At 37.3% G+C, this 15,299-nt stretch overlaps 1 protein-coding gene across 2 annotated transcripts in view; it reads right to left on the bottom strand.

Annotated features, from left to right (window-relative positions):
* Sphkap (SPHK1 interactor, AKAP domain containing) overlaps positions 1-15,299 on the bottom strand; it is a 165,021-nt gene that overhangs the window by 107,526 nt on the left and 42,196 nt on the right. For both annotated transcript variants that reach the window (XM_042260014.2, XM_076549928.1), the window contains exon 2: positions 4,414-4,513. In XM_042260014.2, coding sequence (XP_042115948.1) covers positions 4,414-4,513 — 100 coding nt within the window. The remainder of the gene's footprint in view (positions 1-4,413; positions 4,514-15,299) is intronic.

Here is a 15,299-nt window from a genome sequence, read left to right as displayed (position 1 = left end):
GTTTATAATGAGGTTTGATATTATTTTGTAAGTTTTCTTAGAGTTTGAAGAAAGAGCCTAATTTATCAGTGGCTCTTAAACTTAACTGAGGGTAACATAGGGTAAAATTCCCTCTTCTTAATTTTTTAAAGCTGCTTTAGGATTACCATGATCAGGATTACTGATGCCAGTGTTTCCCTCTTGTATCTTAAGCACAATTCAATCACGTAAGTTTTTTTTACACCTGAAGAAGTTTTCCAGTGTAAGGACCATTTTCATTTGTTTTCTAGAATATTTCAATGTAGCTTATTGACAAATGGTATTAGAACTTTAGTAATCTCAGAGGCAAGCTGTTCACCTGCTCTTAGTTCTCAGGAGGTAAGATTAAGCTTTCTAACATTGCTTTGAAAAGAAATTGCATTCTGAGCTGAAAAAAACAGTTTCGGGGCAGTATCATAATTTTGAGCTAAAAAAAACTACATTTCCCATAGTGCCTTTCTGTATATCGTCATGCTGTTCCATTAGGTACTGTTTCCCAGACTGCTTTTCAAACTACATTTCCCAGGTTGCCTTTTGGGTATGCCACACTTCCCATTTCTGTATACTCAGCTAAAGTCAAGTTTCTACTTTTAGTACAGGAGGTTTTTTAATCAAGCTTTTGCTTTTTCACCATGGGAGATCAGGAGATTTCTGTTCTCCCTGAGCTGATATTGATAGGTGTATTTCTCCAATTAAATAGTTTACTTACTACTGTTTCCAAAGCCGGTAATGCCTGTTTGCGTGCACTTCAAACAGGCATTTTGGTACCAGAAGCAAAAACCCTCGGGGCTTGCTTTTCACCTTTACCAAGTCAGTGAAAATAAAAGTACTTGAAACAAAGCTTTTTCAGAAAGATTTCTGGGAACTCAAGCTCTACCTCCCTCGTTGCAGGTAGGATTTTTAAAGCCCCTGCTGCTTTCTCCATGCCAATAGACCCTCCCCAGGTCCTGCACCACCTCTGTTGAGGCTGTGAGGGAGGCCTTCCCTGATCCACTTTCTACCTGCACTTTCTTGCTAGGCTCTAACTGCAGGGAACTTCTGGCTGCTGTTTTTATGGACTAGTGGAGAGGATTTGCCATATTCTAAGAGGTTTGTTTTTTCTAAAGCCATTACAAGTGATTCTCCTGTACTAATGGATGTTACTTCAAAGGTGAGTAAAATTTTTGACCTTACAAAAAGAGAAAATATCTGAGAAAGAAAAGATCTGAAAAGCTTCTTGTTTTTTTTAGAGAACTATTGCTAAGTTTTTCCCAAGAAAGCTCTCAGTTTTTGAGAGAAAGATTATTTTTTCTAAGACTTCTGTTCTCTAAACTTTGGCTTTAATGGCCAAGAGGAAACTAATGAGGAAACAAGAGGAAACAAACTGATGGTTTGATGTTTCCAAACAGTGGCAGCATCAGCAGATCAGCAGAGTGAAAAGTTTTATTTCATTTATATCCACCTCGGGGAAAATTCTTTCCCCTGCCGCTTGGGACTTAAACTGTTCACAGGCCAAAAACTCCCCACAGGAATCTTTTTCTCCCTGTTTTTTTCTCCTCTTTGATAGGTTTTTTTTTCTCTGATTTTTCACCAGGATTTTGCACTCACAGTCCCATAGTTGGAAATTCAAGAACATAGTTTCTCTGTCTTGTTGCTTGTCTTATATGCTATATTCCTACATTCTACTTTTCTAAGTTTTTTCTTTTTATCCTAAAATTTTTTCTACACTCTATTCCTACATTTTGCCTTATATTTTTTCCTTAATTTTAAAAATTAAGAGGTAAAAATAAAGAAACCTAGATAGAAAGAAATCTGCATTGCAGCCTTACTTTTCAACTTTGGCGTTCTACTGCCTAACCTTCACACCCAAGAATAAAATACCATCACCTTCATTTTTCAATTCCTTATCTCGGCATGCTTCACACCCGTGACACCCCCTTTCTCCTTTTGCCAAGTCTCTGGGTTCCTATTCCCTGATGCCATTTGTGGGAGACTGGCTCCTACACTTATGTCTACCCCAGGGACTCTTGAGGAGAGAGGGACAAAGATTTAGATAGAAGGACAGAGGAGAGAGAAACAGAAACACAGGATAGCCTTGGGTGGTTCAGGATCCTTATCCACTGGCTCCCACTGTCTCTTCTAAAAGGCTATTTATAGGAATGCCAAGGGGTAGAGCAAAGACCCCCCCTAGCACAGCCAAGTGCAAACCCTTCCAATCACCTTGTAACCATGCACGTGGTCAAGCAATCTTTTAATGCAGCCCTGATGGATGAAGCAAGCTCATATCTCACTAGGAACCTGTGTGGGCCTCCACAGCTCTCTATCCAGTAAGATATCTCCAAAGCCTCTGGAGTATTTTTTAAGGTAACACAAACAATTCTACTCCAAAAGGTATGTGACTGTGACTAAACAGTTACTATTGAAGAATCATGTAAATGTAAGTATAGAAAATACTTAAAATAAATAGGATACACTATGAAGATTTTTAAACTTAGATGTACATATAGGTCTTGGCTAATTAGCAGCAGACCATTGGATATTCTGTTCACCCATTCAGATGCTCACCATGCACAGGGCCTAAAGCAAATGCATTTCCCTGTAGCAACCGCTGCCTCCTGGGTGTTCTCTTATCTCTTGATTCTTCTTCTGTTTCTTTTACTGAAATAGATTGTCTCTCACATAATATATCCTGATTATGGTTTCCGCTCCCTCTACTCCTCCCAGTTCCTCCCAACCTCCCCTCCTATCTGCATCCACCCCCTTCCTGTTTCTCCTTAGAAAACAAACAGGCTTGTTAGGAGGACTTGTTTCTCACCTACTCTAGACTGTCTTGAGATATGACTATAATTAACTTGTGAATTCTTGCTTTACTTTCCACAAGAGAAAACAGAATTATCTATTAAACTAGATCACAAATGTTTCTCTTAAGGGCAGTTTGTGATCCATCTTTGTATCTACCTTCTAGATTTAAGAGGCTTCTGAATATACCTAAGTTGAACTACATGAAATTACCTAAGTTTGATCCCTTTCGGTCTGTAACAAAAGGTAGTTTTATATGACTAAACCTATTAACAATTGTTCAGAAACAATGGTAGAATGAGGCTATATTTAAAAGTTTTAAATCTTATCTGTATATGCATGCATATTTATTCATATGGATATACATAAATATTACATGTATATGATGATAAAATCTTAGAACTGAGTTTTGGGTTTAACTTGTTTTAATTGAGGTGTGATCTTGCTACATAGCCAATTGCCCTAAAACTGCTGTATTACTCAGGCTCTCCTCATCACCCCTGACTGCTTTTAAGTTTTTGAGTACACACCTTGCTTCTACTAGGTGTCAGTTCAGTAGCTTCCAGACATGAGTCTTTAAAACAAAAAGGAGCATGGCCACCTTCTCCTCCATAGAAACGGCTGTAACTAAGATAACATCATGAATTACCCTGTCATTATTAAGTTATTTTTCTGGGACTGTACACTCTTTGATAAAATTATTCTGTCTAATAATGTTAGTAGTAGGTAATCTTTCTTTGGGGGTGTTTATGATATGGCAGACATGGTTCTTAGCACTTCACATCTGTTGCCTTGTTCTGGTCTTGTCTCACTCTGTTGAGGTAGGTAATATCATTATCTTCATTTTTCAGATAAGGAAATTATCTAGAGCTAGTCATTTTCGGCCAATCACACAACTCACAATGAATGTGGAGCTGGTTGTCAGATCCAGGTATTGTGGCTTCAGTCCTTTCAAACACCAAAATAGACTCTCACCAATAGGAATGTATGTGCTTTAGAAATGAGAATGCATAGAAAATCCACTGGCTTTGTGAAATACATAGCATCTAGCAAGTACTGCATGATTTGAAGTTATAGACTCGGAAATGTACCTAAGGAGTGAAGGATTACAGCTGACTTCTCTTATATCAAGTTCAAAATAATTTCCAGTTGTAGAACCTCGCCTCACTATCCTACACTAATTGGGACTTAAAGCACAAATTCCCTATAGATAATTTATGACAGGGAAAATCATAATTCATCCTACTAAAAGGCCTTAATTAGTTAGACAGGTTTATTCTTTATTACTATTATTTTTGTTTTTTTTTCGAGACAGGGTTTCTCTATGTAGTTTTGGTGCCTGTCTTTGGGCTTAGGTCCTGGAGAACAGGTGGGGTTGGGCTGGTTGAGCAATAGAGGCTTATCGTTTTCAAGTGAGGGCTTTGGGAACTGTTCAGTTATTGCGTCATTTCTATGAATTACATTTTAAAAAAGTGTCATCAAGACACACTTGGCAAAGCAACATGCAGGTAATTTGGTCGTTTCCCTGGTTGTTGCTACATAAGGAAACATGCTGAAAAGACCCAAGCTCAGCTGCTCTCCCACTGGCAGGAAGAAAGTGTCATGAGGAAGGGTTACCTTCTTACAGGCCGTGATGGAGCCAGCCAGGCTGCCTGCTGCACTGCTACTGTTCTGCTGCGGTTCCAAAACTTCATGTATCAGCGGTGACTCCGCATTGCTGTGTGTGCCCCAAATGCAAAAGAAAAGAGAGCACAGTCCAGTGAGTCACCTCTCTATTTAGAAATGCAGAGCACATCAAGCATTGCATGACAGAAAACCCATCTTTTTTGATTGTGCTCAATACCACCAGTCTTCCTGCTCAAATTGGCCTTTCCGAGTCGGGTTCACGTTGGGAAGTGGAAATATGACGGACAATCATATTGTGAGCAGAAAACTACAAGCCATTGCTCCCCAGTGCTTAAATGGACACAGTCCCATCTGTCTGACTTGTAACATGGCTAGCCACTTTTCTTAGAAAGTTTCTAGAACCAAATAAAGCCTTCTCACTTGTCACATTAATTCAGCTCTGCTAAACCAACACATCATAAAATACTCATCTCATTTTTTAAAAAATGAAAGTTAAAAAAAAAAAAAATTAGCCAGGAAGATAGCATGACATGACACCAGAAAGAACATAAGCTTAGCAGGGCCAGTCACCCCCCCCCCCTTACCATCTCTATGGTGGCAGAATGTCCTTCAACTTGTCTGTTTCCAAAACTTGAAATGCTTCCCTATTCTGTACCTAAGAAGGATTGGTAGAAGTGATCCACTAGCTTACCAAAGCTACTTGGAAGAACAATAGTAACAGGACACAGAGTTATCTTCCTGAGTCCCTGCCCAGAGAGCGTGAGTGACTCCAAAAAGGAATAAGGGATTATGTTCTGTATTCACAGACCAGGTGTGGTGGGCCAAGATTAGCTTAAGATGATCTTGCCTGTCACATGTTTTGTAACATGTTTATCAATAATTTGTAACCTCTATTAGCCTAATATTCCTTTTTTGCATCTTTCCTCCATCTTTTACTCCAAAAGATGGAACAAAATTTCATTGTGTTTGTCTATGTACAGAACTGCACAAATCTTTTTAAAGACTTAGGATTATTGCTGCATTTTTAAGAGGTGATTAAAAACTGAGGGTTTTATTTATTTTCAAAATCTGCTTTTCATTATAACTGACAGTTGAAAATTAGGCCCCCTTTAAATGCTAAAACATCCCGTGAATTTTTAAAGCATCGCTAAATATTGCTTTCCTTCTGGAAATATGACAATTTGGAATTTAAAGACATCCTCATATCTAAGACACATGCTCTGCTGTGATTGTTTGTCATTACACAGATACACACAATTCATCAAAGAGTACCTTTTGAAATATTATTTAGTGGTTTCATATGAATTTTTTGAGATGTAGATAGCTTTTCTTAAAAAAAGTTTTAAAAAGTAAATCAATTCAAATAATCAGCATGTTCTCTTAACAGCATCCTAACTCTCATTTTAGGTTATAAATTAGTTTTATGAGATCAGGATGTGAGTGCAGTCTGCTGGCGTTTCCATTAATTATAGTAAATGATGGTGTTTTGTGACAAATCATAGGATCCAGTAAAGTTTCCATAGAGTTCAAACTTCTCATGTGTTACTTTCTGAGTAATTGATGCCTTGAGAACTACAATGAATCCAATATAAAGGAAGGGACAATACCCACATTTTTCTTGCTTAAGGAAGGAAAAGTAAAAGGAAAAAGTAAATGAAAGGGAATAGTGATGGAAGATGTGGAGTCATAGAGTAAAAGAGGGAAGAAAGATGCGAAGAAAGAAGAATAGGTTAATATAAGTTAGGTTACAAATTATTGATAGACATGTTACAAAACATGTGACAGACAAGATCATCTTAAGCTAATCTTAGCCCACCGCACCTGGTCTGTGATTACATAAAATAATCCCTTATTCCTTTTTGGAGTCACTCAAGCTCTATGGGCAGGGAGGGATTCAGGAAGAAGATACCCCTGTGTCCTGTTGCTATTGTTCCCCCAGGTAGCTTTGGTAAGCTAGTGGATCACTTCTACCAGTTGTTCTTAGGTCCAGAGTTAGGGCATATTTCACATCTTTTTTACAGGATTAGGGAACTGAGGAATAGGAAGTAGAAGGTTTGAGAGGTAAAACTGAGAAAGGTTCCAGACTACTCGCTGCTGATGAAAAACAGTAGAGATAGCAAGTCAACAAGCTCCAACTGCCCTAGAAGGAGCTTCATCTGGTTTAAAGAATTGACTAGACCCCAAGTCAACAAGAGGGTGATGTGGGAATGAAGAAGAGTGAAGCTTCTGTAGCTGCCCACCAAGCATCTACTACTGAGTTTTAGAACTGTTCACTCATCCATTAAAAATGAAGAAATAGAAACTCTGTCCATAGATTTCCTGGTGATAGTCTGTCTCCTTTTATTGCTGGGGCACACTAGCTAAATATAAGATGCATACAGGAGTTTAAGTTTTGTTACCTGTCTACTAGGTTTATTCCATTTGCTCAAGTAAGACTTATAGAAGTAATAAATAAGTTAACTATGTATACACACATTTAATCACTGTTGTGAGAATCAAATTAAAAAAAAAAGAAATCGAGTAACATCATAGAGTCAGTGTAGTATATTACTTAATGGCAAGCATTATGTACCTTCACCATACCAACATTGGAAGCAGATATTACTCCCCATCTCCCGAATCACCAAAGATGGGACTTTGGTGATATTTAATATCCACAACAAAAATGTAGAAATGTTTGCCTTTCAAAATCATGTTATATGGTGTAGATTTCCATTGCATGACTCTACAATTGTCTCCATCTGTCCTATAACATTTTGGGATAGAGATGGGGATTTTGAATTTTTACAAAGATTTTTGTTCTTAGTCTCCTGGGAGGTAAAACTTTGGATGCTGCAGGATGAGACCAGACAGTGGTGACATGAAACTCATGTGTTTATTAATATGAACTCTACTTGACATGAAAATAATTGTTGTCAAGATACATGTTGCGGTTCTATAACCAGCTCTAGTGCGCAAGCCTGTAAAGTCTTCCCTGGGACATTTTCCTTTGATTTGATAATATTGATGAAGGCCAGCTTTCCAGGCTGATTTTCATGTGGAAGCTTATAAAATGTTTCAGTGAGAAGGAAGATAAAATGGGAAAGAAGATATAAAAGCAAAGTATGATGGAAAGCAATGACTTTTAAACTGGCCCCTCCATCAAGAAGCCTTCTTTACAGAAAAAAAAAGTCATTTGTGAACAAATGAGGTGTTCAGGGATCACTGCACTGCCTGTATCATTGACTCCTGTGGAGTGAGGGAGTAGGCCAACATCCAGGGTCACATGATTTCCCCAGAGACAAGTTTTCTATATATTCCTACTTAAAACTTGGTTCAGGAGCTAGCGCCAATTTTAAGAATCTGTGGCTTGTTAGAAACCTGGGAATTTGGGTCCTTCCTTATAACTACTGAATTAGAATTAAAAAAAAAAATTGGCATTGAAGTCAGGTGACTTCCATGCCCACTAATGTCTGAAAAGTACTTTTCTGTCATGCTAAGTGATGTGCATTCTAATTTGCCATGGTCCTTTGTACATGATGTTTTTCACCTAGGAACATTCTTTCTAATGTGCCTCCCTCTTTTATTAATAATCCCTCCTCTATCAATTGTGGCTCAGCTTATAAATTGCTTCAGGTTTCTCTTTCCTACCCGCCCCCCAACCAACCGTGGAGAGCACAATTCCTCTCCGGCATCCTCCCAAATTCCCATGAACACACAAACACATTGACACTCCTTACTATTCCCACTGCAATCTATGAAGTGAGATACTCACTGTCCTCTGTATCCCAGGAGCATCCTGAGCCACATCCGCCACAGCACTCATCAAGAAGGCCGATCTATGGATAGTATTTCTCTGCCTCTCCCTTTAGGATGTGAGTTTTAAAAGGGTAGCAACTACAGAGGACCCAGGATAATGCTAGGCAGCAAGCAATTGCTGAGGCTATTTGTTCCCATCTTTCTGGGAAGTCAGTTAACCTCAAAAGATTAGACACAAACATGTGTTCGCATTCATTGTTTAATTTTCAGCAGCAGTGACAGATGGTAGGATAAGCTGTATCTGAGAAGATAATTTGAAGTATTTCCCAGGATAGTTTTAATGAAAAGAAAAAAACCACCCCACTGTTATTGTTGCTAAACACAGTGTAAAGTCAAACACTTTTAGTAGATTATAAAAAATAAGGTTTGGTCTTGATTTCTTTCCACTTAAAGGGTGCTTTTGGTAAAAAGGAGTGATTATCATTTGCTGTTTGGTTGTGTCGGCCCTTGTCAAGGATGTGTATTCTTGAGCTCTATACTAAATCCTTTCATCTCAACACTGGAGGAAAAGACCCAGATCCATCTGATGAGGTCTTGAATAAAAAATTGAGATACCTTCATTATTATCAATTTAAGAAAGTATTGCAATCGTGAATTATTTAGAATTCAAAATATTTGTTTGCACAGTTTAAAATGAAAGGTTGCTCTACTGAATGTCCTTAGTTTATCCTCATCCAAAGAGATTTAACTGCTTTGTGAAGGTCAGGCATTTAGGTCAATCTTTCAAAAACCAGTTTGTAGTACAAATCACATGATGTGCTAGTCTCTTGCGTTTCTCTCCTGAGCCACCTCTTGACTGAGACTTGGTTTTTGTCTTTCACTAAGCTTTTAGTTGACTTTTGTGAGTGCCCTTTTTAGCTATGCCTGGACCTTGGTCTACTGAGTCTTATATTAACAATACATTTCCTACCACATTTTAGCAAGAAGCCTCTGAAATTGAGTGTCTGTCCAACTTTCTCAAATCTTCACCCTTGATATAGTCCTTGGCCTGTCTTTAAGAAATACACTTAGTTCAGTTTCATACACTCGCCCTACCTTGATATGCCTTCTTAATACTTCCCTGTTTGGTGATCCTTTCATCTTGCCTCTTGTCTATAAATTTCTCCTTAGTATATTCAGAGTTAAGTCTGGATATGCACTAATGTCACTTGTACCCATTGTAACAGCTTACATAAACTCTACCCTGCCAACTTTGGCACCTGGTACAAAAACAAATTTGTTTTACACTGTATTCTCTAGTTGCATCAAGTAGACAAGATTCTATGTTCTTTTTATTTCAATTTTGTGCCCATATGTATGCCCTACCCACCACCAGTTTGGAGATATCCATGCAAATGAATTCTTGACCAATTTAACTGTGGATGAAAAGCCCATTAAGTCCTCATGAGCACTAAGCGTTTAGAAAATTTATCAGAGGAACCAATAAGTCAAACTTGAACATATTTGGAGATCATCTTATATTTATCTTGTTCCAATATTGAAAGGTTTTCAAATAACTGAGGAATGAAGTGTAGACCCCTGATATTGTACACCAGTAGAATAATGATAACAGTGCTATCAAGTGACCATCCTTTGATGTTCCTACATGAAGACATTTTAGAAGCATGTGAAAAACAAACACCTTACTACCTGTTGTCACTATTATACTTCAAAGCAAGTATAGACAATAGAATAACACTGTGATACATTATCAAGAATGAAAGACATTACCTTGGGAATAAAAAATAGTTGATGACCCTTCCCTACCATTTTTTTTTTTTTGTCCTTGGATCGCACAGACTGTCCTTGCAGACCCAAGCTTGGGTACCATCTTTGTTCAGTGCTTAGTGAAGACAATAAAAGACTACAAGAGGTCTTTCATTATTAATCATAAAACAAGTGGGTTGTTCTTGGCAGAGATAATGGCCACAAATTAGCTATGCTCTAATTCAATCTTGATGATTAAGTAGCAGACAAAGAACAAAGGCCTGATTATAGTCTTGTTACTTTCTCTGAAATATAATTGGCAAAGCCAAAAGCTAGTAATTTCTCTGTATTTGGTACTACTTGTACTGAAGTCTTTTATACTAAAAATTGTGTTGAATATTGTATAATTAAAGTTCTTTATTGGGAGATCTCAAAAATCTAGCAGCTATGTCCATAAATAATCTGGAAACACATCTTAATTAAATACTAGGCAAAATGACTGGATTAAATAGGAAATACAACCAACAGTGATTGTTCATATATGAAAAGGATTGTGGTGTCTCATACTGTTATGGACGGTCCATAGTGGTGAAGAGCACTATGTCTGCATGTGTGTTTGCAGAGCAGTGTCTGTGTGTCACATACTGGGCTTTGTAAATGACAGGCAATATACACACACGGCTTTAATCACTACTATGTAGATTTTTAGATTTCATTTTTTTTAATGTTGCTTCACAGTCTTGGGCTTCACCAAGATCCTAAGATGTAATTTGGAAACTGTACCACCTTGCTCAGGAAACAGATCCAGCCAGCAAACACAAAGACTTGTGTGCCTTTCTGTACTAACTAAGGCTATGGGGGAAATTCCTTCAAAGCATATAGGCTACCAATCACATGTACAAAAACATGAACTAGTAACATTAGAACAATACATTCATATCACTATTGGTAAGTTAATTTTTCATGAATAAGTATTCATATAGGAATGTCACTTTTGATTGTTTATTATATGAATAGTTATACCAAAAGAACATCACCTTTAAAAAAAATAAAATAAAAGGTGTTTCAGCTGCAAAGATAAACTATATTGTGTATGTTGCTTCATTCAGCTACATCAGACCTTAGTCCAGGTGAACTTAGGAAACATGTTATAGGCGTTGTCTCAGCTCCCTCCTGCTCAGTACTTCCATCAAACTACCTAGGCAAGAGCCTCTCTGGATTATACAATTCTTCACCACACCATTCATTTTTCCTAAGGTTGCTATGGTTTAATATCTCAGTATTTGCACTCAGTAGTATGTTTTACTTAGTTGCTAAGTTATGACTACACTGTAGATAAGAAGTTAAGTATTAATATATAATCTAATATTACGTCGCTGTCAAATAACAGCCCTAGATTTGTTCTGCCAATCCTGACACTGCAATCCTTTTCCACTGTGCTTGCTACCAATCCCTCTCAGTTTTTGTTTCTAGGACAAAGCTAAATGAGACCAAATGTAGCCAGCTCCCAAAGCCCCAGTGTTAAAGAAATCTTGCTGTAAGAGTGACTCAAACCTCTCTAATATTAAATTGTTTTTCTGCTCACGTAGGGAACGTAGACACCATGGGCTACTATGGTGGTTTTATGAGATTATTTCCTGTAAAATGGCAACATCATAGATGGCGTGAAAAGTGCTCGATATGAAGCTGAGAAATGATGCCACCATAAGTCCTAAAGATTTGTTTATTCCAATAAGCCTCCTTATTAGGCTTGCACACATTTGGAAAATATAATATATGCAGAATTCTAAAATAAATACATATTTAGTTTTGTCTTCAGACATGAGGTTTCAAGATATTCAGAACAGACGTTTCTGTATTTAGGGAGATTTGTGAGCATTATCATGATGTCCCAAAATGAAGACTCACAAAGTTCTTTGAAAGTCCAAAGACCACAAGAGAATTCAATTAGTCTCTGAAGACCATAAAAAGACCACAAAATAAGTGTCCTGCTCAGGCACACAATGTTTTTTTCTATCATATGGAAAATATTAAACTAAACTTCAAAGATACCAAAAAATATTATATGGCAAAAACCTGAATTAAAGATGTTTCTAGAGCAAACAGGTTGTTTTACCAAAAAAAAAAAAAAAAAAAAAAAAAAAAAAAAAAAAAAAGACTGCTACTTCAACTTGCAAAAAAAAAATCAATAAGATTATTTCAATGAATATATAACAATTATTTTTCTAAGGTAGCTTGTGCTTTTTTATCATGTGTTCCTGTTTGCTGTATATAAGATTGCTTGGCAGAATCTTTCTCCCAGAGATTCCAGAAGAAAAGATTCTTCATTTAGCATGAGCATCATGTCTCACAACTGAAAGGGAGTCATGTGACTGGAGAGAAGGTAGAGGATGGGCTGAGCCATGCAGGGAGCAAAAGAGGAATGGCAGGAAGTGTGTTGGTGGAGAATACAGATATGGGCTACTCCAATGTGTCTACTGATTTTAGATCTGGAGTATAGATTTTGAGATATGTTTGTTGGTAGCTAAGGAAAGAAATACATTTTTTGATCATCCAGATTATGAAAACTATTACTCTATTCCATTGCCAAGAAAAATAAGCATTGGCATGTTGTTTCTGGGAGTAAACATTCATGGCTTTTCTGGAAAGCAACCTGATCAAGCTTTCCCCTAATTTCACCCATTCTTAATTATTACCTATGTATGGTGGTTTGAATGAGATATCCCCTATATGCCTTGGGCATTTCAATACAGTGAAAATGGGCTGTGTGATGTGACTGGAAGAAACAGGAAAGCCAACAAAGCCAGCAAGCCCTGCCTTAGGCTGAAAGTCGTGCCCCACAGCAAAAGCATCTTGGTTGCTGGGAGAAATCTGTTATGCCAGGTAAGTGTCTGTGAATCTGCATCTCCCTCCTGAGACTTCCGGATTAAATCATAGTTGTCTGTGCCAATGAATAATGGAATAAAGTTAAACCCAGAGAATCCCATGGACTGCTTCACTATGAACAATGAGACAGGAGCAGCTCTCAGAGTCTGCTGGGTGGCATCGCTAGTACTGTGTAAAATAATACCATGTCACAAATACAGTTTTTTTTAAGGTGTGCATCATAATCTGTAAGGTTACCAATTCTAATGGCTTCATGTTTCCTTCATTGTCTTTAAGAACTCAGGACTTGAGCTGAACCCTTTATTGGATACATGAGAATGTTTTATAAAAAAACCAAAGCATGTGGGAAGGTTATCAGAAAGCACTAGAATGGCACTTTGGAATGATTTAGAACAGACCTTAAGAAAAGGCTGGGGAATAACCTTGGGCGGGTGGTTCTGCATCAGACTTTGGCATGCATATTAGCATTTAAAGATTTTCTTTGAAAAATGTTATTACAGTTATGGTTTACTCCTTAAAGCTCAAGTAACTCCCTCCCTCCTTACAAATGCACTTTAATGACTTCAAAAAGCACAGTTTGTTAAATCTAAAAAAAAAAGGTACAAATAGGAAAACAAACTTATAACAGAGGAGGGATATATCAAAAATAGCAAAAGTATAAACAGAACCCACAGATTAGGAGCCATGTTTCTCTGCACAGTTGAATTAGCTTCTAGTACTTGAAAATAGAAAGAGTATACCTATAAAAATACTGGGAGGGGGGTAAATTGGCCTATACCAGACAGTAATTCCTGAATGTAATATTTTAGTAGTATCAGCTGTTATATTCATTTTATTGTAAGTACTGATGTAAAGTATTTGATTATTTTACTGCAGATAACAAGTATCCCAGACATATTATTCATCTTACATTTTCTTCCCTCGAACTTTTCGTTTGTTTGTTTATGCTTTTTGAACCAGAAAAGCTTTTGGTTTACATTTTTCCCAAAATTTTATTTATCTAAAGTGCTTCCAGTTCCAGCATGTTTAAGAGTAAGTTACAAAGGGTTTCAATAGGCCCTCTGCCTCCTCCACACTTAGTCACCAGCATGCTATACCAGGTTGGTCTGCTTATTACAACTGGCAAACCTACCTCCAAAGGTATGTCATTATCACCCCAAGTTCACAGTCTGCATTCGGGTTCACATTTTGTGCTGTAAATTCTGTGGATTTGGAAGAACAACAAGTGTCCACTATTATGGTATTACATGGGGCACTTTCAAAGCTCTGAAATTCCCTTGTGTTATTTCTACTCAACTCTACACTGCCTAGCCACAGATTTTCAGTTTATAAAGCCATGTGTTCCCGGATTGCATCTTACTTTGCTCTGAATTTTGGAATCAAGAACTTTGATACACTGTTGAAATGCAGACGGGGCCTTTTCGTCATCTTAACAGAAAGCTTTGTAACTTATCATTGCTGGAATAATTGATCATTTTCCTTTCTCCATAACAAAACTATCCATAAAGAAATTATGATTCAGTAAATATATCTTTACCTCTCAACCTTAACACATGCCAACTTCTCTTTAAGGTACAACATTTGTACCTAAGAGAGGTTTACAACTTCAATGAGAGTAAGTTAGAATTGCCACACTTTATGTTTCAATATATTATTTAGTTATTGATATGGAAAGGGTACTTGACTCACAATGAGACTCCACAAAAGATAACAGTGCCCCTAACTAGGCATCCTTCTATAAATGTGATAGATTCAATTATGAAATCACATTAAGGATCTTTTGATTAATCTTCAAGTAAGTTGAATATTAAGAACAAAGTCTTAATTTCTGTTTATTTTTTGTATATGAGAGCTGATACTACTAAAATATGAGTGTCAGTGAATGTATCAGATACATAGGAATAATCCATGGGTACCCCAAATGAAACATTTACATTTTTAAAATTCAATAGTTTATTTATTGTGGACCATGCAAAACGTCTGTAAGTCCTAATGACAGTTTTTGAAGCTTTTAGGAATGAAGGAATAAAATATAAAATTATCCACATGTTAAAGTCTTATACAGGAGAAGATTCACAGTTCATTTCAATGAGTCAGATTTAAACATTGCTTCTTTGTGGAGTGTAGAGCCTTGCTGCATAGTAGTTTAAAAACTTGAATTGGGTTCCCAACTGGCTTTCATTGTTTTGACCTTGGGAATGACATTTAATCTTGTTGAGCTCTCCTCTGCTAAAATGGAGCTGATGTCAACCACTTTAGAATAGCCATTGTGAATGAAAGGAAGGCAACCTCAGGGAAAAATCAACACACTTCATTGAGTACCCGTTTTACTCACTGCAATATGACTTGTGCAGTTGTCCTGGTATTACAGAGGAGTGCTTGCCACTGGCCTGTGATCGTCTTAAAGATACAGAGTCACAGACTCAGTGTTTGCTCACCTCATTACTCAAGGAGCTGAGTCTAGAAGAACCTGCTCCCCCCAGTCTACGGTCTTGCCTAGACTCCCA

This window comes from Peromyscus maniculatus, chromosome 13 (assembly GCF_049852395.1).
Source record: "Peromyscus maniculatus bairdii isolate BWxNUB_F1_BW_parent chromosome 13, HU_Pman_BW_mat_3.1, whole genome shotgun sequence".
Taxonomy (NCBI): domain Eukaryota; kingdom Metazoa; phylum Chordata; class Mammalia; order Rodentia; family Cricetidae; genus Peromyscus; species Peromyscus maniculatus.
The sequence above is the reverse complement of the archived record's forward strand: the minus strand, read 5'-3'. Positions and strand labels throughout refer to the sequence as shown.